The sequence below is a fragment of the Enoplosus armatus genome, chromosome 1 (genome assembly GCF_043641665.1).
Source record: "Enoplosus armatus isolate fEnoArm2 chromosome 1, fEnoArm2.hap1, whole genome shotgun sequence".
NCBI lineage: Eukaryota > Metazoa > Chordata > Actinopteri > Centrarchiformes > Enoplosidae > Enoplosus > Enoplosus armatus.
The window spans coordinates 31,118,931-31,144,054 of NC_092180.1; the positions used below are offsets into that span (position 1 = coordinate 31,118,931).

The 25,124-nt window shown below is 44.5% G+C and overlaps 2 protein-coding genes across 3 annotated transcripts; one reads left to right on the forward strand and one right to left on the reverse strand.

Moving 5' to 3' along the window:
• Positions 1-468: 468 nt before the first annotated feature.
• shcbp1 (SHC SH2-domain binding protein 1) lies at positions 469-5,442 on the reverse strand. Its single transcript, XM_070909007.1, has 13 exons — positions 5,274-5,442; positions 4,241-4,459; positions 4,003-4,118; positions 3,694-3,902; positions 3,466-3,561; positions 3,152-3,382; positions 2,891-3,068; positions 2,615-2,735; positions 2,161-2,292; positions 1,765-1,883; positions 1,415-1,501; positions 884-1,022; positions 469-791 (listed from the first exon to the last, which is right to left on the reverse strand). The coding sequence occupies exons 1-13, from the start codon at positions 5,440-5,442 to the stop codon at positions 469-471; spliced, it is 2,139 nt and encodes a 712-aa protein (XP_070765108.1).
• Positions 5,443-7,114: 1,672 nt separating this feature from the next.
• Positions 7,115-12,939, forward strand: tssc4 (tumor suppressing subtransferable candidate 4). Of its 2 annotated transcripts, XM_070908102.1 has the most exons (3): positions 7,115-7,192; positions 8,578-8,728; positions 11,775-12,939. In XM_070908102.1, the coding sequence occupies exon 3, from the start codon at positions 11,814-11,816 to the stop codon at positions 12,690-12,692; it is 879 nt and encodes a 292-aa protein (XP_070764203.1). In that variant the 5' UTR covers positions 7,115-7,192; positions 8,578-8,728; positions 11,775-11,813; the 3' UTR covers positions 12,693-12,939. The 2 variants fall into 2 exon arrangements, with proteins under 2 accessions (XP_070764203.1, XP_070764211.1); XM_070908110.1 differs by lacking the exon at positions 8,578-8,728 and having other exon boundaries at positions 7,147-7,192.
• The last annotated feature ends 12,185 nt before the right edge of the window (positions 12,940-25,124 follow it).

Below are 25,124 nucleotides of genomic sequence, written 5' to 3' on the forward strand. Positions count from 1 at the left end.
GCTGTTCATTTTCACCGTGCTTCTGTAAAGACTCTCCTCAACCATAAAATACATCATCAAAGCTTTAAAAAAAAACACCCCGCAGCACCGTGAGAACATCGTGACAACGAGAGAAACCATTTGTGTGAACTCATCAACAGTGCACTGCCTTCAGTGAGCCCCCCCACCTCAAAGGCAACAACGTTTGTTAGCTCTGCAGTGGAACCACCAAAAGTGCATTCAAAGTGACGAGTGGACTTCAAACTAATAACGCATTAAAAAGAAGTAAAAACATTTAGCCCAAAGGAATAAATAAGATAAAAGCGTTTGTGCAAGTTCAAACGTGGGGAGCAGTTCTGGCAGCTGATCACAGCGCACTTCCTGTGTTGTCATCTCACTTGGTGGAAGTGACTCGGGGGACATTTATTTCACGACTAACTAAAGAAACCAGCTCACATACGGAGCCCGTCACCGTGCCGACGTTGTTCGTCAGTAGAAAAAGGTGCCGAAGTCGCCCATGCCGTTGCGTCTGAACTGGTTTCCCTGAATGGAGACGAAGATCTGGTGGTCTATCAGATCCCCGACGGCTCGGCTGCAGGAAGTCTCCTTGTTTCTGCTCAGCTGACGACCAAACTGCCACCTCCTGCCCGAGGCGGAGGCTCCGCCGCCGTCCGTGCTGTTGCCGTTCTCCGCCGGCTCGGGCCCGGCGTCGGCAGACGAGCTGCCGGTGGTCGGGTTGGTTGTGGAGATGAGGAGGGGATCTGGAACTCCTCCCTGCAGTTTGTCTTCAGGTGGCCGTCCAGCCGGGTCTTCTGGGAACAAAAGTATTGATTACTTATTTAATTTTTTTTTCCTTTCACACAAACCTCCGCCTTGTTTAACGCTCCATTCTGACTCCACCTACCTTCACTTGAGTCCAGAGGGACTCCGTGTTGTTCCCCGTCGTTGGGTTTCACCAGAATCACCCCGTAGCCTTCATTGTTGTGGATCACATTGTTCTCCATGGTGATGGACGGCATCACATCCAGCTCATCGGCAAAGTCCTGCACACACACACCAAACAAACATTTTCACATTTAGTGATGAAGTAGTTGATTCGTGCATTTCAACTTCTGTACTATGAAGCAGGATTGGAGGTTCGCGAGGTGACTTCCTGGGTATGTTGAACCCGCTTCGTAGTACAGGCCTCGGGATTCTGTCACCACAGGGCGTCCGACACCTCATGTGCCCCACACTACGATCTCTGTGCGACTATGATCGGAGGTCATTTCAGCCCTGAAGAGGTGGTGAGGTTGTCGGTTTATGATCTTTGCTTTGAGGAGGGGGGGGGGGGGTTGAGTGTGTCGATTCATTATCTAAAGAATACCGTTTCACAACACGAAAGCCTTGTTCTTGGTACAGACACTGAAGACAGCACTTGAACGTCTCGCCTCACCTTGATGAGGATCCCGTCCTTACAGTGATGGATGCCGTTACCGACCAGACTGCAAACGCTGCCGGGGTAGATCTCCACGCCGGCCCCCTGCATGCAACGCACAGCAACAAGACTGAGCACATGTATCATCAGCATGATAGTTCAGTTCAGATATGTTTGAGGTCTCCAGCAATGGCTTTACGCACTCGGCGCGTCCCTGGAGTCTTTAACAGCCACATTGAAGAGCTAGGCACCAAAATGACCCGTCAACATATTAACAGGTGGCTTTCCTGCTGCACTGGCTGCTCGTACAGAGAGGGGAAGGCTCTGAAGACGACGTAAAAAGATCCAACAGACGGCAGGGTTCCTACCTTGGAGCCGTACAGGTCACACATGTTCATGGTGAGACGGGCCGACGTCCGGACGATAACTCCGGTGGTCTCGCACTGCAGCACGCAGTTCTCCATGTTCAGAGTCCCCTGGCGCACAGCTGGCAGAAAGCAGACGGGGAGGCAGGCCCGTTAGCGGCACGAGGGAATAATTAGAATAATGACCAACGACCCTGAACATGGACACAAATGTGCTTGTGCGAATGTGGAAGTTATAAAAAGACGTCTAAACTGTCTGTCTTGTACATTCTAACCTTTATTTGAATTACTTTTGATTTGAGACTTCAGTGTTGTGGAGAGGTCGACAGTGAGGTGCCGCCACAGTGGCGGAGCCATCGGTCTTCATCTGCCTACAAACCTGGAGACATGTATACTCACACAGAATGCCCTCGATGGCATCGTGTTGGATGAACTTGATGTTGGACAGTCGGACTTCGGCTCCCGTGGACTCCACGAATGAGTCGCCCTTGTTCTTCTTCTCAATCACCACCTCATCAGGAAGCCCGAAGCCTGGCACGAGGACAACACAAGAACACCGTCAGCGTACAGTAGCTCTGTAACCCGGAGGGATGTCTTAATGTGACCCCCCTGTGACCCCCCCCCCCCCCCCCCTCAGCCCTCAGGGCTTTAATTAAACACATCCAGGTCCAGTAAAACGCAAAACACAAAAGCTGAGAAAAGCGATCTGGACTGGAATAGGCGCCATGTTTGGGTCCAGCATACAGGATCAAACATGTTGGAGAAAGGACACAACCCTGCAGCAAGCCTGGGGAGGTACGAATGCTTTAGAACTACCGATCATCCATCTGATGGTCTTGGTGGAACCAGGTACCTTCTATAGTGATGGAGTCTGGTAGGACGATGGAGCTGCTGACGCTGTAGATCCCTGGAAGAACAACGACCACGTCGCCCTCATGGCACGAATCCACCGCTGATACTGGGTCTCTATGGAACTAACACACACACACACACACACAGCGATTGTTCTTTGCGAGTTTGTTAGTTAGTTAGATAATGAATCCGGGTATTTTGCCGACCAGAAACCAAAATGGACCCGTCTACTGCAGCTAGACCCTGGTCATATTGTAAGTGTGTGTGTGATACTGACCTGAATCTCAGTGTCCTCCGAGGAGCACAGAGGCAGCAGTCTGTCACTGAGGAGGGACTGGAGCTGGATGGTGCTGCAGGAGGCCGTGACCACGTGGACCACCTTCATACCCGACGCTCTGAGCCCGCGGCTCTGCACACACTGCTGCCTGGCATTACCTTTGTAGCCCAGCACATATCTGGAGAAGAGGTGACGGAGATGTTGAGGAAAGGTGGGATAGGATGAAGTAGTGGCGATGGGGTGTCCCAACAGATCTCCTACCTCAACAGGGGGTTCTCGATGATGTGCAGCTTGCGCTTGAACGTCTCCAGCTGGTCGTAGAGCTTCAGGCCCTCCACCATGGACACATTGTCCAGCTCGGAGTCAGAGTCGGTGCTTAGGCCGCTGCGTAGCACGGAGAACTGCTGGAAGCACTGGGAACAGTTTTCCAGCAAGGACTGGTACTCCGCCACCAGGCCTCCTGGGACCCTGTCCTCCAAGATGTCGTAGTAGCTGAGATGAGACACATTTCCAATTAGAATTTGTGGGGATGAACCAACACTCACAAACACAACATCATCACAAGGTGTACTCACAGCCTGAGACGGGGCTCCACACAACGGACAAAGTAGTCAAAGTCATCATCTTCATCTTCCTCATCCCACTGCCTCCAGATGTGCTTATAGAAAAACCTGCAGATAGAAGGGGCAAGAGAGGAAGAGGACCGGTTGGCACAAGTGGGCAGTAAACTTTACAGTTTTAAAAATATGGAGATACAACCACAAGTGAACTCCGGGCATGGGATGGATTGGACAGAGCCGCACCTGAGGTGCTCGAGGGCAAGGGCGGTCTGATCAAAGTCCCCAGACTGATCGTAGACCACCTGGAGCTCCTGCAGAGGGATTTTGTGCCGAGTGGCCTCCAGCAGAGCCGTCATGGCCTCCTCAGTGAGCTCACAGCCTCTGGTGTCACACTGCAGAGGCAGCACCAGCCCCACGCACGCCTTCAGATCCTTCAAGTCCACATCACGCACCTGAAAAATCAGGAGCAGCTCTTCAGCGCCAACAGGACTGAATATAAAAAAAAGGTACATTTACAATATAAACGGACACATGTCTGAAAGGTGGTCTCACCTCCACCAGAACATCAAAGACATCAGTGGACCACAGAGCCAACCAATCACACGGCTCCACCACCTTCTCCAGGTAGTCCGCGGTGAAGGCCTTCACCTCGGAGGGTTTGCAGTCTCCTACACCCAAACACATACAAATACACATGCAAGGACTGAGATCAGGAATGTAATGGATGACGAATGATCATTATTACATTGTATTTGAGTCCTAATATGTAAGGGCGTGTGTCTGTAGGTACCGAGCATGTAGTCCTGGAACGCCTTGAACCTCTCATAGAACAGCAGGTGGCTGGTCTGGAAGGTGTCGGGAAGACTCGAATTCACTCCTCCGTGACGCTCGCGTCGCTGCAGCTGAGTCCCCGACTTTTCAGTGTTGAAGTGGTCTGTGCCACTGTCATCATCTTCGTCGTAGTCATCATCACTCTCATCTTCATCCTCCCCTCCATTCTGAAAGAGAGCTTTTGGGGGGACAAAAACACACGTACGATGACAGAGCTGCAGAGGAATTTTGGTTCTCGTTTCCCTACCTTTGGTGGGTCTCTGGGCATCAATCATTAGTCTGAAACCAGCTAGTAGTTACTGAGAGCACAGGAAGGACTTTGTGTTCAGACTTGGTGAAGGATTTGTGACGAGCTCACGCAACAACCCCGCCCTGGTGAGAGCAATGTTAAACTACCATCTGATCTGCTGGCCACTGGACCTGCTCCTCTAACCTTTAGACCGCCGCTGCCCTCCTCTGGTGTGTTAAAACTGAGCCAGGCCTTCTCCATCGAGTTCTCTCATTTAATCCAACACGCTTGTTTTGTGCTCAACGCTGACTTGTGCGTGAACACACCTGGTGTGTTTGGGTGAAGCCCAAATGAAATTGTACAAGTAGCATCGCAATGACGATGGGCAGATTTGGGCAGACTGTGGAGCAGCTACAGGCCAACACGTCCGCCGATTTCCATTGGTATTCTGCGAACAGGTAAAACCAGCGCCACCAGTATCAGAGAAAGCAGCGACCTGTCCACCAGGGCATGCGTCTGTGTTTCCGTCGAAGTTGCCGGTATAACGTTACAATAACAATAACGTGAAGGCCACGTTCATACAGAAAACAAAGTGTTCAACGCACATTGGCCCCCAAAACTAGCTAAGTTAGGAGTTAAAGTTAACGTTACATAAGGAAATACAGAACAGCTCGACGTTATGCTAACATTGACGTTCCAGCGTAACGCTAGTAACATTAAAGCTAACCAAGTTAAATAACACACGCTGACATTAGCTACAGACCTTGAGTTATACCGGACACATTATGTCCCATGTGAGCCATCCCGTTGTTCTTTTCCATGTCGAGTTCAACGTTAACGTAAGACTCCAAATCAACAACCACGACGTCTGACATCTCGCTCCCAGGTCTCCTCGTTCCAGCAGGCGGCTGTTCCCGAGATTCTTGCTCCATGAAGAATGGAAAAAAAGAAAAAAAGAAAACGACTGAATACTGTCGTCGTAACTAAATTGTAATGGGCAAAAACCCAGCGGCGCGACAAAGGTCTGTCAGACAAGTCTGACAAACAAACACACAACCTTAACAGCACACGCCCAGTTACTTTCAAAATATTCCCGGTCTGCAGGGCCGCAGCCAACCGAGAACCGTACAACTGCAGGATGTCCCGCCCCCCCAATACACGGACTCCTGTGAGCCAATGGGGGAAAAAAAGGGGTAGGACTGTTGAGCATGCGCAGGACGCTTTCGCAGCACCGTACAATAAGCTAGTCCTTCTTGTTCTTTGGAGTTAATTGGCGATTGGCAAACCAGCTTAAAGGCGCATTACCGCCACCAACTGGACAGGAGCGTGCTGTCCGTTAACTGCATCACCTTTGAATTTAAATATGGTTTATAATGTCACAGTCTGACTGATCATTATCCATCCTGATTTGAAATAATTTTCTTAGTTTAAGCCGGACGGTTCAAGCATTGATTTCTGGTTAATCTCTGACTGTATAAAATAGTTTTAGTTCTATATTTGCCACTCCCTTATCCGACCATTGCCTATTAGTTTAACTCTGAAACCTACTAATGCTCACAAGTGAAATAAGGGTTATTGAAAGTGTAATGCCAGCCTGTTACATTCTGAGGTCTACAGTCAGGAGGTTAAAGCTGTTTATGGCACTCACAAGTACTGTTATATTGGAAACTATTGTACAAACACAATTTCTCACCACACAGTGTTCCCATCAGGAATTGCAGATTCATTCTTTTTAGAAAACTTTATTTGTCAGTGACTGGATGGAGAAACACATTTGGTCTATCACTCAGTTAGATAAAAGATAAAAACAGGCAACTTCTTACCTTTTGAGGTATTCTGTAAGAAATCTAATTTCCAGTGCAACCGTAAACAATATAAGGAGGTTGCCAGCTTCTTTTAATTTGATGGCTAAAAACGCACTACCTCACATGGTTGCCTCCCCGTCATCCCCTGATAACTGATGGACATGAGTTCTCAAGTAAAAGTCTGCCAAACAAAGTGATCCGTAGTCACTTTGCAAATGTTTATCCAATGCAGTTCAGCAGGAACTCCTTTTCGTCAACCCACCTCAAAGAAATTACATATTAACTCCTTAAAATGACCTCCAAAAGTGGGGTACATTCTTTATCCATAAATGTAAATGTATTAAGACATAATCCTTATAAGAACTGGCACTGTACTACAAATCATTGAAGTATATGAATAAGAAAACAGCAAAAATAAAACAAAACAAAAAACTACTGAACATTATCGATGCCTTAGAACTATTAGAAGAGACCCGCTAGTTACTTTATTCAATCTTATTTACCTACTTTTTTTGTCCTTTATTAGGTTGTAGTTCTGTTTACATTGGGTGCTCCGTTTTCTAAAGAGCCAACTACTGATGATGTGTCCCTTGCCATACATTGTTGTACAATTTGTACTTCGTCCTGTCCTCTGGTCTCACTAATACACTGTGTATAACTGTCCAAATACTTCACTGTAATCGTACACTTGTGCATATTTTAACACAGGAACAATGTGAAAGTGCGCTGCGTTCTGTCGACTTCGTGTTGCACCCACAGCCTGCAACCGCTGGGAGGCAGCAGTAGTCTGGGCGGATCCCGAAGCAGCAACATTAGAAGAAGAAAGTGTTTTGACTGGCGAAACACTACCTGTCTTGGTCGTGGCGCCAGGCTTAAGGTAAATCGTGGCGAATTAACCCCAAAGTAACACACGGTTTGATATAAAGGTTACTTCTGTGGAACGACAGTGTAGCGCGTCCGCCACAATGTGCGGTTTAACGGAACCGACGCATCACCACATGACCTAGCATTAGCATGCTAACCAAACGTTGTCCGGCGAGCAGCTAATGCGGCTGCAACGCGCCGCCCCACGGGACGTCATGTGCGTTTCACAGCTTCATTGTTCACATTTAGTTGTTGTCGCGTGGGATACTGGTCCATAATGTCCATGAGTGATATTCTGAAATGACGCGCGCGCGCGCGTGTGTGTGTGTGTGTACAGGGTTACAGAAAGGGTGGCCCCGTGAGACAGTCCCTGTGTTTCGGTTAACGGGTGACCCTGTTAACTGGCGGCTCTCAGCCGAATGCGTCAGTTGTTGTCGTAGTTGCGCCAGCTGTTGGAAACGGCAAGAGAGTTTTTCATCAAAAGACACCGAGTCCTGTTTGACGTGTCTCATGCTAACACTCATAACACGCATTTTTGAACGTTGCTTGTTGTTACGGGATTTGTTGAAAACCGGAAGGGAGCAGTTAACAGGGTCACTCCTTAAACCGAAACACCGGTTCGTTCCTACAGAAAAGCTCAGGGAAGCGGCTGTAACGTCTGCTCTCACGTGAAAGTAAAGTAAAAACTAACTAATTAGTTTGGCTAATGTACGCCTGGTAAACTCTAACCCCCCCCCCGGCAGTGTGTCAGTGTATCCTCGGCAATGCTTAGCGCAGACATGATACTGTCAGATATCAGCCTGGGACAGACTGTGCAGCATTGAATGTTTCTGGAGTTTTGTTGGAGGAGGAGAGGTGAACTGAGAGTATGCGGGACTCAAGCAAAGCAGATGTTAGAAACTACCCTCAAACAGGGAGGCAGGGATGTTTGGCTACTGTGCTAGATCAACCAAGAAGTAATGTTTACATTATCGGTATTTGGCTGGTCTTGTTGTAGCAGTGTTACTGAGGTGCTCGTCGACCCGAGGCTGGGCTAACGCTGTTGACTCTGTGGAGCCGCGAATGTTAAGGCACTGATCTCAGACCTGCAGTTGTCGTACAGCGCGTTCACGTTTTAACCAACAGACGTCGCTTGGCAGCTTTCCGAGCATTATATTTATGTTTCCAACAGAGTCGTCCCACTGTAACTGTAGTTTAGGCCACTGGGCTTGCCACAACCCCTGCCACAACACAGTGGATGCACGTCACTGACCTTTTTCCACAACTGTCCACAAGACACCACCACAACTCAAATGATTCAACATGTATATTCTCTACATAACATCGACATGGAATGCTGGGACACTGACAGCACGTGGTTTGTTTAAACAATTTCATGTACTTATTTTTAAATCTCAGATTGATCAACAACAGAGTGGCTTCCTCACTTTCGTCGAGAGCCAGTGAGTCTGCCCGGCCAACGAACACAACATGGGCACTGCAACTGGAGTGATCTGATTGGTCAGTGGTCGGGCTGTTGATCCTCTGAGGCGAATCTGGTCCGGAGAAGGTTAGTCCTACAGCGTAGGTCAGGTTGTGATCTGCTTGGTAAGAGTGAGCCAGCTTCGTGGAAAAAAAAACCTGGTGGCATTCAGACCAAATCGTTGCAGGGGAAGCGCCAGTCCTCCAATTCATAAGTTTAGGCTGCAGCGGTTAAAACGCAACCCGACGTCACACTGAGGTGGCCAATCATGTAGGCCACCGATCAGACCGGAAGACACACACGCAAAGAAGAACCTTGTTTACCTTTTTCCGGCGTACTAGCAGCATGGCTAGCAAATGCTAGCAGCATTAATGAAAGTGTAACGTTATGTTTCACGTGTAGTCTTTTGGCCTTGTACACCAGTTTAAGCCTCGTGTCCTGGTTAAAGTAAACGTGTGTCCGTAGATGTGGACAGACGATCATTTATACGAGCTGGCATACCAGCAGCCCGGGTCAGGGGGGGTTAAAGTTCTTCTTCTTCTTCTCTTTTGATTGTTTAGAGGCAGTTGGCAAACTGCTTTTAAGCACATTACCGCCACCTTCTGGATTGGGAGGGGTTAAAGTTCACGACACATCATCATGCAAATGGTCCACGTAGTGTCACTCCCACACCGCCGCACAACCCTGCGGTGAAAAGTTGAAACGGATTAAATTTTTAGAGAAACGCAAGGGGGGGGGGGGGGGGCTGGGTTTCCTGACGGCATGGTGGCGCAGTGGTTAGCACTGTCGCACGGGAGGTAAAGCTGGTTAGAGCGGGTTGGGGGTTCGATCCCCGGCTGCCCCCGTCATGTCGAAGTGTCCTTGAGCAAGACACTGAACCCTAAGTTGCTCCCGATGGAGACCAGCACCTTGCATGGCAGCTCAGTCGCCATTGATGTGTGAGTGAATGGGTGAATGAGACTTAGCTGTAAAGCGCTTTGGGAACCGTGAAGGTTGAAAGGCGAGATCATTTACCATTTAGTTTTAACCGCAACCTAAACGCACTACCCTCATTCAAAATGAATGGGAGGACTGGCGTTTTAGCTGCAGGTGAATGTACATGAAGCGTCATGCCTGTGTACACAACACAGGAGGTCAGAATAGTGGTGTGTCACAGACGCACGTTGTGTTTACAGCAAGAGGACCAAAAAACAAGTAAACAGCTGCTTGTGAACTAGGGTAAATACAGCCTGTAAAGGCAAATAGCTGCCCTGCAACATTTCAGTTAGTAATGGTAATCAAGACCTTTGCATGACTTTTCATAAATCTACAGCAGATACCATTGTAAATACAAGGTTTATGTTTATCCCAACAAATAGGACCTTTTACTGTTTACATATCCTATATTTACGCAACGTATATATTCTTGTTTATGAGTATTTGTCTTTTGACAAATGAATAATAACATGCTCAGCTGCTCAGTATTAGGAACAAAAGGTTTTATAAATCAATTAAGTGAAATAAAACATACAGGCCTGTGTTTCCACTGCCCCTGTGAAACGTTACTAGCCTCAGAACTGACCCACGTTCATTATAATGGGACTGAAAAAGTTTGACTGATATTTTCAGAATTCCAGGGTTTACAGTAATATTATCTTATCATATATCCAAATACTGCCCAATAAGTCATATTCTTAATAGATAGACTGTCATGCGCCCTTGGTTTTTACATTTTGTGTACGTCAGTCACTTCCAGTATCCAATATACACTGACTGTGTTAACGCCGTGTTCAGGGACCAGATGTATAAAACTCTATATAGATTAATGACTAGAAATGTGTACACAAAAAGACTCTGTTGTTGTGGAACTTCGAGCCACAGTTCTTCATGAACAATTCAATCATCATTATTAAGCACCGGAAAGACGGCCGATGACTCATTAATAGAGCTCATGCTTCACAATTCAGGATCGAATTATTAAAGGATAATTAAAGGGGAAGTAAAGGCCGCACACTCATGCTTTCATTAATACCGGTTTATGTGTGGGAATGGCCTGTGGTTTGTGTGCATACGGGTCTTTTATACAGAACTAGTTTTTGAGTGTCCAGGTGTCAGTAGACCCATGGGTCCAGCTGCTAACAGCTGATTCAGCATACTTTTAATGGAGACAGTTTGACTAAATGTAAACAAATACAGAATAAAATGTATACTGGAACCATTCTGGTTGCACAGATGGGATGAACTGACTTTGTGTGTGTGTGGATATTCAGTTAAAGCTGGATCATAATCACCATTTAAAGGTTCTTTATGGAGTTTTCAGAAAGTCACTGTTATTAATGACACCGGTGGCCATTAAGTGAACGGCAGTCAGCATCCTGTTGCTCGTGCCCGCAGTCTGTAGACGCGAGGACTGATTTACAATCATATTTAGAATAACGTTACTATCTGTAACGTTCCTATATTTCATTTATTAGTTTGCAAGTTACTTCATCAGCTAGCATCATGAAGCAACCAACGCCAGATCCATGTCGTATAGCTAAGTTACAGCTAGCTGGCTAACCTTAACGTTACCATAGCTTAGGTTAGAGTTAGCTCGTTGTCCACCCCTGCCTTGCATCGCTCTTGGCTAGTAGAAAACAAACGTTAGTTATACAGTTGGGCAATATGTTACGTTTTTTCAGCCGGCCACAGATGTGAATGCACTACGCTCCACAAGCTCTCTTAGCTTTTTTCAGTCCAATAAATAAACTCATAAAATACATCGGTTAGTATCGTGGATCACGTTAGCTGGTGGAGTAATGTGGCTAGCTAGCCGACAAACAGATCCACTCGGGTAGTATTTTTGCTAGCCAAAACGTTAGCGAGCTGTAACTTAGCTTTGCATGGATCTGGCGTTGGTTTCTTGTCCCGAGTCCTTCACATGGACATTAGTCCACAGGATGTTATAGGCAACCGAGAAAGTTGGGGAGGGTCTCATTTTTTAAGTGACACATTGGCAATAAAAAGCAAGTAATACATGTAAATTGTCACATATTGTTACATATAGGACCTTTATTGTCATTTGTTGATTTGACTTGACTGGTCCTCTCACCCGTGTGTTGTATGAGTATAGTGTTGCTGGAGTTTTGACATCTTCCTCTCTCACCCTCACCAGGTTCTTGATTTAGCCCCCCTGCAGAGTCCTGGTGTTAAGATGTGTGATCAGAAAAATGGCGACAAGCACGGCAATGATGTGGATGAGCTGTCAGCCAGTGACGAATCTGAGACTGAAGAACGACCCAGCAGTGCTCCCTTTGACCCAGAGCTGGACGACGACGACGATGACGACGACGACGACGGGGAGGTTGAGATCTCTGCTCCAGCTGCTGGGCACAGAGCTCAGAGTTCATTCAGTCTGAGGGGAGGGGGCTCAGCTTTCTCAAACCGCAGCCAGAGCATCTTTGACTGCCTGGACAGTGTTGCTCGGCTGGCCGCCTCCTCCTCCTCTATGAAGCGGGATGACGTTGCAGATGGAGTGTTTGCTCGGCCGCTGCCTCCACGTCCCGGCAGAAAGACAAGCCAGCCTCCGCCCAGCTGCCCCACACCAGCAAAGAAGAGGGGAGCCCCTGACTACCTGGTGCACCCTGAGCGCTGGACCCACTACAGCCTCGAGGATGTGACCGAGACCAGCGATCAGGGCAACAGCCGGGCGGCTCACCACTTCCTGTCCAGTCTGCAGCAGAGGACAGAACAGCGGGACAGCCCGAGTGATTCCACCTGTAACGTCCAGCAGAAGATGATCTTCTCCAGACCCGGCGCGGCGATGAAGGAACAGCCTGCTGATCTGTCGTCAGCTGCCCGAGGCAAAGAGAAAGAGACACACCTCAGTCATCTGGAGGAGGAGAACGAGGATGAGGAGGGCAGGGAGAAGCCTGGAGGAAAGAGAACAGACCAGAGTGTAGAGGGGGCTGAGGAGAAAGAAAAAGGTGAAGAGGAGGAGGAGAAGATAGAGGAGGCCAACCCCAGCTTTACCTCCTTCAGGAAGACCAAGCGTAAGAACTACAGGAAGAGCTCAGGGCGAGAGGACAACTGACCCCCCAACGGTCAGTTGAACCCATATTAGTCTGAAAGACAACAACGTTGGGGAGACGGAGCTTCGGTGTTATTAACAAAGATTTTTTATTTCAACGTGTTTAGATCCTGTTTACACTCAGCTGGTCGAACTGGGCAGGGAAACGTAGAGTCAGTGTAGGAATTTTCAACTTATTCGATTTCAATTTCTCGTTGCATGTTCTGTATTTTGGAATAGTGTCTTTCTTTAATAAAAAAAGAAATATTGATTTGTATTATTTGACCTGTCGTCCTTTCAAAAAACATTCAAGGCTTGCTTGTTTAGCAAGTGCAACACGTGGCACCTCGAAAATGAGAACAAATCAGATATTTACATTTATATCCACGTAATGCGATGGAGGATGCACATTCCTTTGTCTGGCAGGTGAGCAGTTGTTCTATGAACTGTGTCATGACAGTTTTCTGGTAAGTAAACAAAAGTTTATGGTTACATTTGGTGTAACTCACCAAAACACCCTCTTGAGCTGTAACAAATGTGACCAGATGTAAAGCTATTAGCAGTCTTCGTCTCACACACGGACCCTCGGAAAAACAGGAACGCTTCTAATAATGAATCAACCAGTAGTTGTAGGAAATGTGAGTATAAAGAGGTGAAGTACCCCCATAATAAATTAGCAATATTTGACTCCAAGTCAGAAGACAGTGGTGTTGCTGCTTATTGTCTGACGTTTTGAATCAGAATCAGAATCAGAAACTGTTTATTGCCAAGTAACATACATTACAAGGAATTTGCTGTGGTCTGAAGGTGCTATTGTTCTGATAACAAATAAGTAGAATATAAAAGCTAAAATAAGAATAAGAATAAAAATAAAAATAAGATAAGATAAATAACAACAGTGCAGTGACCAGAATAAAGTAAAGTGTCCAGTAGGGAGTGGGTGCGTTAATGTAACGCAGTGGGGACAGGGGTGATGTACGTTAATATAACGTATAAGTAGAGTTTGTGTCCGGGGTGGGAGGGGTCGGCAGCGATCTTCCTGGCTCTCCTCAGGGTCCTGGAGGAGTACAGGTCCTGAAGAGATGGGAGGTTGCAGCCGATCACCCTCAAGCAAGGTAACTTCACTCTACCAAACCATACAAAATCACAACATACTGACAGTCACAAAACGTGACGAGACTACTCATGTCACTTAATATCCACTTTGATTAGGGTAAAGTTGATTTTATAACTTAGTATTTATAGTGCATCACGGAGCTGTTTCAGTACGTAACGTAGTCGAGATCATCTGCAGGCAAAGGGGACGAGCAGATGATCTCCGGTCACTATATATACCACCACCCGCCACACGAGGGCGCTCCAGTAACACAAATAAAGGGAGCCTTGCATAGAGAAAATAGGATATTAAACTCTTTCCCAAGGGAAATAAAAAATATATAACAAAATAATAACAAAATTCCTTGCAAAATACAAATACTGAGTGAATACAAAACTTCAACAATCTATAACAACCCTGTTACATTTTCGGGAATGTGACTACTACTATTTTAATTTTAAATAGCATGAGTGCCATATTTCTAACTAAAATATTGTGTAATACTTGCATATAAAATTCCTACATGGAATAACATGATTTCAGCTCCATAATCAGGATTTCATATACTAGTGTCCACGTTTGCATATGCTTGCACTTATGATGTTGTAAACTATTTTGTAGGTTTTGTACATTTGGTAGATGTCACAAACTGTGTGTTTGTCATCTTTTGATATTGTTATAAAGACAAAAAAGACAACAGAATATCTTGAACTTTGAATATAACGTATAAGTAGTGTTTGTGTTGGGGGTATGAACACAATTAGGTGCAACATAGACAGAAATGTGTAAATGTCTCTCATAATCAAAGTGAATGTATGAGCTGTCCATATATTTGGATTGTAAAATGTTTACACTAACAAACTGATACATGATCTGACATGTTATCTATTAATATGTTTCAAAAATTCAGACAATGTGAAATTATAAAAAAATAATAATAACTGCATCATACAGATTTGAATTGGTAGTAATTTTCTCTTGTTATTGATTTGTGATAGATTAAATCAATTGATACAATGTTGATGACAGCTGATTACAGGTAAATGAATCTTTAATTATTTAGGATAGTACATCATAGGGATTCATGGACTGAAAAACTATTGAATGACATCAGTCAAAAGTCAAAAGATTATGAATAAATTAGGGTGAGAATTAGACATTCAATTGGACACATACTTGTATCTGTGTTGTGTATTAGTGTTATCATACCTAGAGCAACAGGTATCCTGAGCTTGAGTTGTTGCCGGAAGGTTTGTAGCTCTTCCTTAGTGATTAGTCGTTCTGTAAAGTGTAAAGTATAAGTATAAAGTATCTGATAATTAGACAAATCCAAATTACAGGTTATATTGTGTATATTGCATACTGAGAATTCCATACTCACGTGTTTTTATAGAACGGACCTCCTGCCGATGAGTTCTTATGTCTTTGCTTAGGTTTCTTATCTCGATTTCTACTGATCTCTGTATGGAGCGAAGTCGTTTCTTGCTCAGACCCTATTCTCCCTGTTGTCCATGTATTTGAGGTGAACCGCTGGATCCCCTTTTTTTCCTCCCCACATATGGCGGATCAGGTCACCTGCATGACGTGCTGTCTGGCCCATGTTTTCAATTTTCTTTCTGGTTTCTTTAGACCCAAGGTTGCTGCTTTGAAAGGACTGTAACAGTCTCTCTAAAACAAAAATTATAACTTATAATTGTAAAAAACAATAAAAACAGATATAATGTAAATATAAAATATTTCATATAAAATATTAAATGAAATATCTGCGAGCAGTAGCATAGGGTTTTAAACTTCTGAGGTAAAACAGGTGCCTTTTATGCACTTTTATAAATCTATGATGATTTTTGAGTGCTTGAGGGGTTACGTATACCTATAATGAGACAGACCATGACCACTTTAAATTTCATTAACACACATCTTTGGTGCAGTAGTTTGTGATTATCAACCAGCTCTATCCAACAATAACCATAAGTAAATGGTTAAATATATTAACGATATGTGCTAGATTTGATTTTGACAACAAATTGCCTCACAAAAAACAGGCTTGTTATACTAATCTGAATTTATTGAATATGGTAGATATTCTTATATATACATTTGAGTAAGCATGTAGAGGTGTAGTTTTAATACACCACTGTTTAAAAGTTTGGAATTACCATACAGTTGCATTGATGTTTTTCTTCTTTCCTTCATTAATGGCTATTTTAACATGATGATACGAGCAGTATAATTCAGACACCAAATGTATTGTTTACATTTGAAATAGTTTGGGCCCCAAAAGAAAAATAATTTAATGACTTTAATGACTGGTTCGATTTAACAGGTTTAAACTGTGATTTGTCAGTCCATAGTATGTTCAGCTGATATTCAGTGATCTAATTTCAGTAAAGCTGACCCTAAACTAACCTTCTATTTGTATTCTGAAGTTTTAAGAATAGCTTTGCTCAAGCAACACGCTGTTAATTCCAGCTTGTTATAGGCATTGTTGCGCACTTGACACTGAAACAGGAACTTGTTCTGTTTTAAATCAGCACAGATTTTGATGCTAAGCTTCCAGTTTCTTTTACCAATGACTGGTGATTTCTTCTATTCTTATTTAACTGTTGCTCAGAGGGATCTTTGTCTCTTTCGGTTTTCAATTTTGATGTTAAAGTCTCTACAATTCATTGTCTCACAGGAAATTGATCTTTGGTAGGGATAATTTCATCAAAAAAAAAATCAAAAATCAAAACCTACTTACCTATTTTGTTGCCCTGATTTCTTTGGTGGTGGGTTTTGAGACGGTTTTGGGGCATTCTCCCACGTTCACGTCCCTCTGTCTGTCTGTGTTTGTTGCCATCTGCCTTTTTACGGTTTGGGCTTGACCTCTCCTGTGGTTTATCATCTTCATCTGACTCAATCACATATCTCCTCTTCCTCTGTGTTTGACTGTCTTCAGAATGACTCCTGAATTTTCTTTTTAGACTCATTTGGGACATCAGCTCTTCGACCCTATCCTCTAGGAATCTCATATTTTCTTGAAGAGTCTGGAGAGCTGTCTGTTCCTCTGTCTTCTTCTTTTTTTCTTCTTGAATTATTCTTAAATCCCTTCTGATCGCGTTTAATATGGCAGTATCAATCATGTTGGCATATTCTTCAGGCTAAAAAAATAAACAATGCATTTTAGTACTCTGGATGATAACAAATGTAAGGAACACTTTTTTGTTGTTTCAGGGATGTGTTAGGAAACACCTGTCCTGGATGAAGATTTTGTAAATGTTTGTCCAGCCTGGTCAATCCCCTGGCACTGCAGAAAGCAACCGGGCAGTCCAGTTTTCCACTATATCTGAATAAAAAAAATTACATTCTATCCAAAGTTTCTTACAATAAGTGCATTCAACCAAGTGGCTACAACCCAAAAATAGCAAGAATCAAGCAAGTGCATCAGTGTCATCAAAATGAAGTTTAAATAGATGTAAAAGGTTTCCATCTTTAAGAATAGAAAATGTACCTACCGATGGGACTCTAAACCATTCAACAGCTTACGCTCCTTCTGGTTTGTGATTCCATGGACCCCTGTCAAATGGACGCTCACGTTCCAATATTTTGCCCTGCAAAGTGGGCATACCTCAGTCAGGTTCTCGGTGCAGACTGATGAGTTTGGTAATTGGCCTCTAATTTACCTGACCTCACATTAGATGTCATGAATACATTTTGGTCACTAAATATGAATTCCAGATTTTGTGCATTAGAAATTACCTTCATACAACATCTGTTCAAATGAACATGAATCAAGACAATATATCTTCCCTTTACTAGTTAATTAATAATAAACGTACTGTTGTGAGGGTTCTTTTCACTTACTCTAATTGTGTTCAAGTTTTGAACATGAATTCCAGATTTCGTACGTCATAAATTACCGTCAAATCACCTATGTTTAGATTAAAGTGGATCAAACCAATGTAACTTTATTTTTCTTAGACAATTATACTATTGTGACAGTTCTTGAATGTGAATTCCCTATTTCTCACCTTAGGACAAAGGGCAGAATACAAATCTTTCGTGGCTTTGAGACATGTACATACCTCAGTCTGGTTCTCAGTGCAGACTGATGAGTGTGGTAATTGGCCTCTAATTTACCTGACCTCAAATTAGATGATGTCATGAATACATTTTGGTCACTAAACATGAATTCCATATTTCGTACATTGGAAATGTAATCCTTCTGTAACATACATGTACAAAAAAATTAAATGAATAAAAATAAAGTAATATTGTTGATTGTCTACTAAATAGAAAGCTGTATTGGTTTGATTTGCTTTAGTCTAAAAAGAGGTGATATGAAGGTCATTTCCAATGTATGAAATCTGGAGGGATTTGTGCTCTGCCAGTTTTTCTAAAATCTGGAATTTATATTCAAGACTCAAACACAGTTTGAGTTAGTGAAAATAATTGTCACAAAGGTACATGTATTATTAAATGTCAATGTCAAAAGGAATATATATTGTCTTGATTCATGTTCATTTAAACAGATGTTATATGAAGGTAATTTCTAATGTACGAAATCTGGAAGTCATATTTAGGGACCAAAATGTATTCATGACATCGTCTAATTTGAGGTCAGCTAAATTAGAAACCAATTACCACACTCATCAGTCTGCACTGAGAAACTGAGTGAGGTATGTACATGTCTGAAAGCCACAAGGGATTTGTGCTGTGCCAGTTTTATAATCAGAATCAGAATCAGAATCAGAAATACTTTATTGATCCCCGGGGGGAAATTTTTACAGTACTGGTGCTCCCATTCAAGAGTAGAAAGTAGCATAATTTAGAACTAAAAGTATGTACAAAATATAGAAATAAGACATAGAAAATAAAAAATATACACATTTACAGTATTTAAGTGAACAATGAGGGAAAAAAAATATATACAATAACAATGTATATGTATGTATGAGTTGCACTGAAGTGTATGACTATACATGTATTGCACTGAAACATTTAAGAATAAATAGTGAGGTAGTATATGAACAAGTGAAGTAGATACAGATTTCCAGTCTCTTCCTGAGTGTCTGTCACTCAGAGGGAGGAGTTGAACAGTCTGATGGCCACAGGCAGGAATGATTTCCTGTGGCGCTCAGTTGTACATTTGAGAGGAATGAGTCTCCCACTGAAGGTGCTCTTGTGTCCGACCAGTACGTCATGGAGAGGATGTGAGACATTGTCCAAGATGCCCCGCAGCTTAGACAGCATCCTCCTCTCTGACACCACCGTCAGAGAGTCCAGCTCCACCCCCACAACGTCACTGGCCTTGCAGATCAGTTTGTTTAGTCTGTTGGAGTCTGCCACCCTCAGCCTGCTGCCCCAGCATGCAATAGCATAGAGGATAGCACTGGCCACCACAGACTCATAAAACATCCTCAGCATAGTCCGGCAGATGTTGAAGGACCTCAGCCGCCTCAGAAAATAGAGACGGCTCTGGCCCTTCTTGTAGAGGGCATTGGTGTTCTTTACCCAGTCCAGTTTATTGTCTATGTGGACTCCCAGGTACTTGTAATCCTCTACAGTGTCCACACTGGCCCCCTGGATGGAAACAGGGGTCATCGGCGCCTTGGTTCTCCTCAGATCCACAGTCAGTTCCTTTGTCTTTGTCACGTTGAGCTGCAGGTGGTTCTGCTCGCACCATGTGACAAAGTTCTCCACAGCAGCCCTGTACTCCTCCTCATCACCCTCACTGATACATCCAACTATTGCTGAGTCGTCAGAAACCTTCTGAAGATGGCAGGTCTCTGTGCAGTAGCTGAAGTCCGTGGTGTAGACGGTGAAGAGGAAGGGAGAGAGGACAGTCCTCTGCGGGGCCCCGGTGTTGCTGACCACTCTGTCTGACACACAGTGTTGTAAGCGCACATACTGTGGTCTGCCAGTCAGGTAGTTGACAATCCAGGACACGAGGGGGGCATCCACCTGCATCTCCGTCAGCTTCTCACCCAGTAGAGCCGGACGGATGGTGTTGAACGCACTGGAGAAGTCAAAAAACATGACTCTCGCAGTGCTCGCCGGCTTGTCCAGGTGGGCATAGACGCGGTTGAGCAGGTAGATGATGGCATCCTCCACTCCAAGTCGGGGCTGGTGGGCGAACTGAAGGGGGTCCAAGTGTGGCTTGACCGAGGGGCCAGAGCTGCTCTAGGACGAGTCTCTCCAGGGTCTTCATGATGTGGGAGGTCAGTGCCACGGGACTGTAGTCCTTGGAGCCACTGGGACGCGGCGTCTTCGGCACAGGAACGAGGCAGGACGTCTTCCACAGCACGGGGACCCTCTGAAGACTCAGGCTCATGTTGAAGACATGGTGAAGTACTCCACATAGCTGGGGGGCACAGGCTTTAAGCACCCTGGGGCTGACACCATCAGGGCCTGCAGCCTTGCTGGACTGGAGTCTCATCAGCTGTCTCCTAACATGGTCGGCAGTGAAGAACAGTGTAGAGATGACCGATGGGGGAGGGGTGGTGTCGTCAGGTTGAAGAGTGCCGTCAGCCTGGGGACTGGTGAACGAGGTGTGAGGAAAGCTCTCACAGGTGGGTGGGGGGCTGTGAGGAGCAGGAGGGGGAGGGGGGAGTGGAATAGGTGAAGGTTGGAGGCAGACAGCAGAAGAGTCATGGGGGGGTTGAGCAGGGCCCACAGAGTCAAATCTTTTGAAAAACAGATTCAGTTCGTTGGCCCGGTCCACACTGCCTTCAGCTCCTCTGTTGTTGGTCGGCCTGTAACCCGTGATACAGCTGCACCTCCAGTCACCAGTCTGTCAAGCTCCTGAAGTTCGCGGACGACACCACCCTCATCGGACTCATCTCTGGAGAGGATGAGTCTGCCTACAGGTGGGAGATTGACCACCTGGTGACCTGGTGCAACAGCAACAACCTGGAGCTTAACGCTTCAAAGACGGTGGAGATGGTTGTTGACTTCAGGAAGAGCGCAGCCCCACCCGCCCCCATCACCCTGCGTGACTGTCCAGTGGACATTGTGGAGTCCTTCCGTTTCCTGGGCTCCATCATCAGCCAGGACCTCCGGTGGGAGCTGAACATCAGCTCCCTCATCAAGAAAGCCCAGCAGAGGATGTACTTCCTGAGGCAGCTGAGGAAGTTTAACCTGCCACAAAAAATGCTGGTTCACTTCTACACTGCCATCATAGAGTCCATCCTCACCTCCTCCATCACCGTCTGGTACGCTGCTGCCTCCACCAAGGACAGACGCAGACTGCAGCATATCATCCGCTCTGCAGAGAGGGTGATCGGCTGCAACCTTCCATCTCTTCAGGGCCTGTACTCCTCCAGGACCCTGAGGAGAGCAGGGAAGATCGCTGCCGACCCCTCCCACCCCGGACACCATCTGTTCGACCCCCTCCCCTCTGGCAGGAGGCTGCGGTCCATCAGGACCAAAACCTCCCGCCACAAAAACAGTTTCTTCCCCTCTGCAGTCAACCTGACAAACTCACACTGACCCCCCCCCAGAACACAAACACAAGCTATACGTTATATTAACGTACATCACCCCTGTCCCCCCTGCGTTACATTAACGCACCCACCCCCTACTGGACACTTTATCTGGACACTTTACTTTATTCTGGTCAAAACTGCACTGTTTGTTATTTATCTTGTTTTTATTTTTTATTTTTATTCTATTTTACTTTTTATATTCTACTTATTTGTTATCGAATCAATAGCACCTCCAGACCACAGCAAATTCCTTGTAATGTATGTTACTTGGCAATAAACAGTTTCTGATTCTGATTCTGATAGTCCTCATTCCACTCCAGACCTCTCTGGTGTTGTTCTTCCTCCTGTACTTCTCCTTGGCCTCCCTGATCTTTACCTTCAGTTCCCCCTGGATCGTTCTCACCTTGTCTCTGTTGCCAGCTCTGAAGGCCCTCTTCTTTTTGTTTAGGATGGCCTTGATGTCCTTTGTCACCCATGGCTTGTTGTTAGAATAACAATGGACAGTCCTTGCTGGCACAGTGGAGTCCACACAGAAGTTGATGTAATCCATGGTGCACTCTGTGAGCCCATCAATGTCCTCTCCATGCGGCTCACAGAGTGCCTGCCAGTCAGTCACCTCAAAACATCCCTGAAGTGTCTCATAAGCCTCCTCCGACCATCTCCTCACTGTCCTCGTGGTTGCAGGCTGGCTTTTGACTAGAGGCACCTAACAGGGGTTGAGGTGCACTAGGTTGTGGTCTGACCTACCCAGAGGGGGGAGGGGAGAGGAGCTGTATGCATCCTTAACGTTAGCATACAGCACTCTCTCTCTCTAGTGGGACAGCACTCTCTCTCTCTAGTGGGACAGCTCACATACTGTGTGAAGGTGGAAAGTGTCCTAGCCATGGTGATGTGGTTGAAGTCACCCGAAGTAGTAATGAGTGCATTCGGGTGTTGAATCTGTAAATGGGCTATGGCGGATTGAATGACGTCACACGCCGACTTCGGGTTGGCAGAGGGGGGGATGTAAACAGTCCCAACCATGGCATGTGAGAATTCCCTGGGCAAATAATACGGCCTGAGTCCAACAGCCAACAGTTCAATGTCCGGGCAACAGACACGATCCTTGATGGTGATGTGGGAAGGATTGCAGCACCGGTTGTTAACGAGAACGGCAAGCCCCCCTCCTTTACGCTTACCGCTCCCAGTGCAATCCCTTTCGGCCCGGACAGTCTGAAAGCCGTCGATGGAGATGTCTTCGGGAATGTCCTGGTGCAGCCATGTCTCCGTAAAGCACATTAAACTACACTCCCGGTACTCCCTCTGACTCCTGGCCAGCGCCGTCAGCTCATCCATCTTGTTTGCCAGCGATCTCACGTTGCCCATGACGAGAGAGGGGAGACACGGCTTATATCTCCCTTTTTCCATAAGCCTCTGCTGTCTCGACCTAACTCTCTTCCCTCGTCGCTTCGTTCCCCCTCTGCATCCTCTGCGTGTTTTTCTCCAGATTTCAGCGGGGATCTCCGATGATCTGTTCTCCAAGCCGGCCGGCTTCAGAGCGATCAGCTGATCTCTGGAAAAAAAGAACCAGAACTCTCTCCACCAGCATGTTTGAAGAGGGCACAACTTCAAAGTCAGTACTTAAAAAAGTTCTGAGTTAAATAAAGAAATAAAGGAGAAAAAGTAAGAAAAAGAAGAAAACAAACAGGAGCGACTGTAACAGGCTGCATGCACGGTCGGCGCATGCCCACTACACAATGTATGAAATATGGAATTCATGTTCAACACAGTTAGAGTAAGTGAAAAGAACTGTCACAGTAGTACATGTATTATTAATTGACTACGGAAAGGGAAGATATATTGCCTTGATTCATGTTAATTTAAACAGATGTTGTATGAAGATAATTTATTATGTACGAAATCTGGAATTCATATTTAGTGGCCAAAATGTATTCATGACATCATCTAATGTGAGGTCAGCTAAATTAGAAAGCAATTACTACACTCATCAGTCTGCATTGAGAACCTGACTCAGGTATGTACATGTCTGAAAGCCATATGGGATTTGTGCTCTGCCAGTTTTCTAATGTATGAAATATGGAATTCATATTTTAGACTTAAACATAGACTAAGAGAAAAGAACTCTCACAGCAGTACAAGTGTTATTAATTAATTATGAAAAGGAAAGATATATTGTCTTGATTCATGTTCATTTAAGCAGATGTTATATGAAGGTATTTTCTAATGTATGAAATCTGGAATTCATATTTAGGGACCAAAATGTATTCATGACATCTATGTGAGGTCAGCCAAATTAGAAACCAATTACCAAACTCATCAGTCTGCACTGAGAACCTGACTCAGGTATGTACATGTCTGAAAGCCACATGGGATTTGTGCTCCGCCAGTTTTCTAATGTATGAAATATGGAATCCATATTTTAGACTTAAACATAGACTGAGACAAAAGATCTCTCACAGCAGTACAATCGTTATTAATTAATTATGAAAAGGGAAGATATATTGTCTTGATTCATGTTAATTTAAACTGATGTTACATGAATGTAATTTATAGCGTACGAAATCTTGAATTCATATTCAAGACCTAAACAGTTAGAGTAAGTGAAAAGAACTGTCACAATAGTACATGTATTATAAATTGACTACAGAAAGGGAAGATATATTGTCTTGTTCCTTGTTCATTTAAACAGATGTTATATGAGTATATATAAGTAAATTTCTAACGTACGAAATCTGTAGTAACCTCATATTAATCTTGCAAGAAAGTAATTCCACCAGTTATGTGCTTTTTTTTATAGATATATATGCTTAACCGCAGAAAAATCAATCACCATGGTAAGTAATTTAATATGTCTAATACAAATATTGCCTTCAATCTTGACTGCACTTTGGAAATGTTCATGAATACTTTTGTGATCTCCTACAGCCAAATGTCTACCAGAGATGCCCACTTTGCAGGCCAAAATATTGGAACGTGAGCGTCCATTTGACAGGGGTCCATGGAATCACAAACCAGAAGGAGCGTAAGCTGTTGAATGGTTTAGAGTCCCATAGGTAGGTACATTTTCTCTTCTTAAAGATGGAAACCTTTTACATCTAGTTAAACTTCATTTTGATGACACTGATGCACTTGCTTGATTCTTGCTATTTTTGGGTTGTAGCCACTTGGTTGAATGCACTTATTGTAAGAAACTTTGGATAAAATAGCCTGTCTAAATTGTTTTTGTAATTGTTTTTTATTCAGATATAGTGGAAAACTGGACTGCCCGGTTGCTTTCTGCAGTGCCAGGGGATTGACCAGGCTGGACAAACATTTACAAAATCTTCATCCAGGACAGGTGTTTCCTAACACATCCTTGAAACAACAAAAAAGTGTTCCTTACGTTTGTTGTCATCCAGAGTACTAAAATGTGTTGTTTGTTTTTTTAGCCTGAAGAATATGCCAACCTGATTGATACTGCCAAATTAAACGTGATAAGAAGGGATTTGAAGATAATTCATGAAGAAAAAAAGAAGTAGAAAGAGGAAAAGACAGATCTCCAGACTCTTCAAGAAACTGTAGGATTCCTACAGAACAGGGTCGAAGACGTGACGTCCCAAATGAGTCTAAAAAGAAAATTCAGGAGTCATTCTGAAGACAGTCAAACACAGAGGAAGAGGAGATATGTGATTGAGTCAGATGAAGACGATAACCCACAGGATTGATTTTTTTCGATGAAATTATCCCTACCATTGATCAATTTCCTCTGAGACATTGTAGAGACTTTAACATCAAAATTGAAAACTGAAAGAGCAGAAAGAGACAAAGATCCCTCTGAGCAACAATTAAATAAGAATAGGAGAAAATGACAAAAACTGACAAATCACAACCTGTTCAATCGAACCACTGAATAGA

Bases quoted from the DNA above. Each gene is read 5' to 3' on its own strand.
- shcbp1 (XM_070909007.1), bottom strand. From the start codon at position 5,442: ATGGAGCAAGAATCTCGGGAACAGCCGCCTGCTGGAACGAGGAGACCT. The intron at 4,119-4,240 runs GTACCTACAGAC...GTTTGGGTGTAG, and splicing joins GTTCCAGGACTACATGCTCG to GAGACTGCAAACCCTCCGAG. The intron at 2,293-2,614 runs GTACCTGGTTCC...TCCTCGTGCCAG, and splicing joins AGACTCCATCACTATAGAAG to GCTTCGGGCTTCCTGATGAG.
- tssc4 (XM_070908102.1), top strand. From the start codon at position 11,814: ATGTGTGATCAGAAAAATGGCGACAAGCACGGCAATGATGTGGATGAG.